This window comes from Penaeus monodon, chromosome 29, assembly GCF_015228065.2.
Source record: "Penaeus monodon isolate SGIC_2016 chromosome 29, NSTDA_Pmon_1, whole genome shotgun sequence".
Lineage (NCBI taxonomy): Eukaryota > Metazoa > Arthropoda > Malacostraca > Decapoda > Penaeidae > Penaeus > Penaeus monodon.
Window position 1 is genome coordinate 14,511,538 of NC_051414.1, and position 1,303 is coordinate 14,512,840.

Sequence of the window (1,303 nt, forward strand, 5' to 3'; positions counted from 1 at the left end):
GTCTAAAAATAAGGACGGCAGAATAAACAAATAAATGAAATGAAGTACAAACACGTGAATTGTCAGTAACACAGGAGTGTCATTTGGGTCAAGACCTTTTTCTCTACGAATCGTTTTCTCTTAGTTTAACATCACAGAAATGTACAGCTTTAGGTTATATGAACAACCTACCCAAACCTGCCGATAAGAAAAGGCAATTCGCAAACACATTTATGTCTAATATTCTGTAGTGTCTAAACAAGGTGAACGTATCTCAACACTGCCGTCTACAGCCAGAACAGTTAGGCCAACGCTATCACTTTCGGTTTTGTAATCGAGCTGCGGCCTTGGGCTCCATTCCCAGTCTAAACGGTGCTGCTGTATAAAACTGAGTTGCTGCGGTTGCATCATTTAATGAAACTCTGCCGATAATTATGTTTCTGCTTCGTTCAGGCAATCGTGATTCTTTGGATGATAGGCTTCATTGTCTTTAAAAATGGCCACACTAGTACGAGTAGAGGGCGGATGCAAAGAATTCCAGTTATGCTTATTGAAAGGATAAAATTAATTATAAATTGATATCATCTATGCTTAGGCCATTTGTAGCACCAAATGAGACTAATATTTAATACTTGCATATTATGCACGTCTCGTGATTCTAACACACATTAAAATAATAAAAAAATTATATAATGAATTGCACAACCATTGTCTTGATATACACAACCGGGTAATGATGATAACCTGACACATTCGAAATACAAACGGTATATTTCTATTATTCGAAGATTACAGCACACACAAAATCTAGATTGAAGATCACTAAAAGATGTCAAGGAAAAAGCCGGGAAAATAATTATGAACAGCTTGTCATGCCCTCACCCATGTTTCCGGCGGTGGACCTCAAGACCTCTCTTCTCGTCAGTACGCTCAAATGTGATTAACTTTTCTCAGCTCATGCGTGGTTTTATCACCTAGACACGTGCGTGTGTTTGTACGTTTATGATGAAGCAATGGAAATATCAGCAGATTGGAGTAGGATTTGAGTGGTCGCAGGGAGGCGGAGTCAGAGCGTAACCCCTACACTTCTCCGGAATGTCTGATTGGTCAGCACGTTGCCAACCATCTTCTCTCCTCAAAGAGATCGCTAATTTGCCAGAAATGCTGAACGGATTGCTAGGGAATATCTTCCTGAAACATGGTTCCCATTGCTGGCCTTCCTAAGATGCACAGCCTAAGCTCATTGTCTGAAACAATCGAATAAACAAGCGAAACCTTTCCATTAAATGAGTGGAAAAGACCGCTCCATAAAAGGCCGGTAGGT

General features: G+C 40.1%; 1 protein-coding gene across 1 annotated transcript in view; it reads right to left on the bottom strand.

Moving 5' to 3' along the window:
* Window positions 1–1,016, bottom strand: part of LOC119591758 — a 22,399-nt gene extending 21,383 nt beyond the window's left edge. The window contains exon 1 of the mRNA XM_037940504.1: window positions 862–1,016. Within this exon, the coding sequence (XP_037796432.1) occupies window positions 862–865 (4 nt within the window). The 5' untranslated portion in view covers window positions 866–1,016. The remainder of the gene's footprint in view (window positions 1–861) is intronic.
* Window positions 1,017–1,303: the final 287 nt, after the last annotated feature.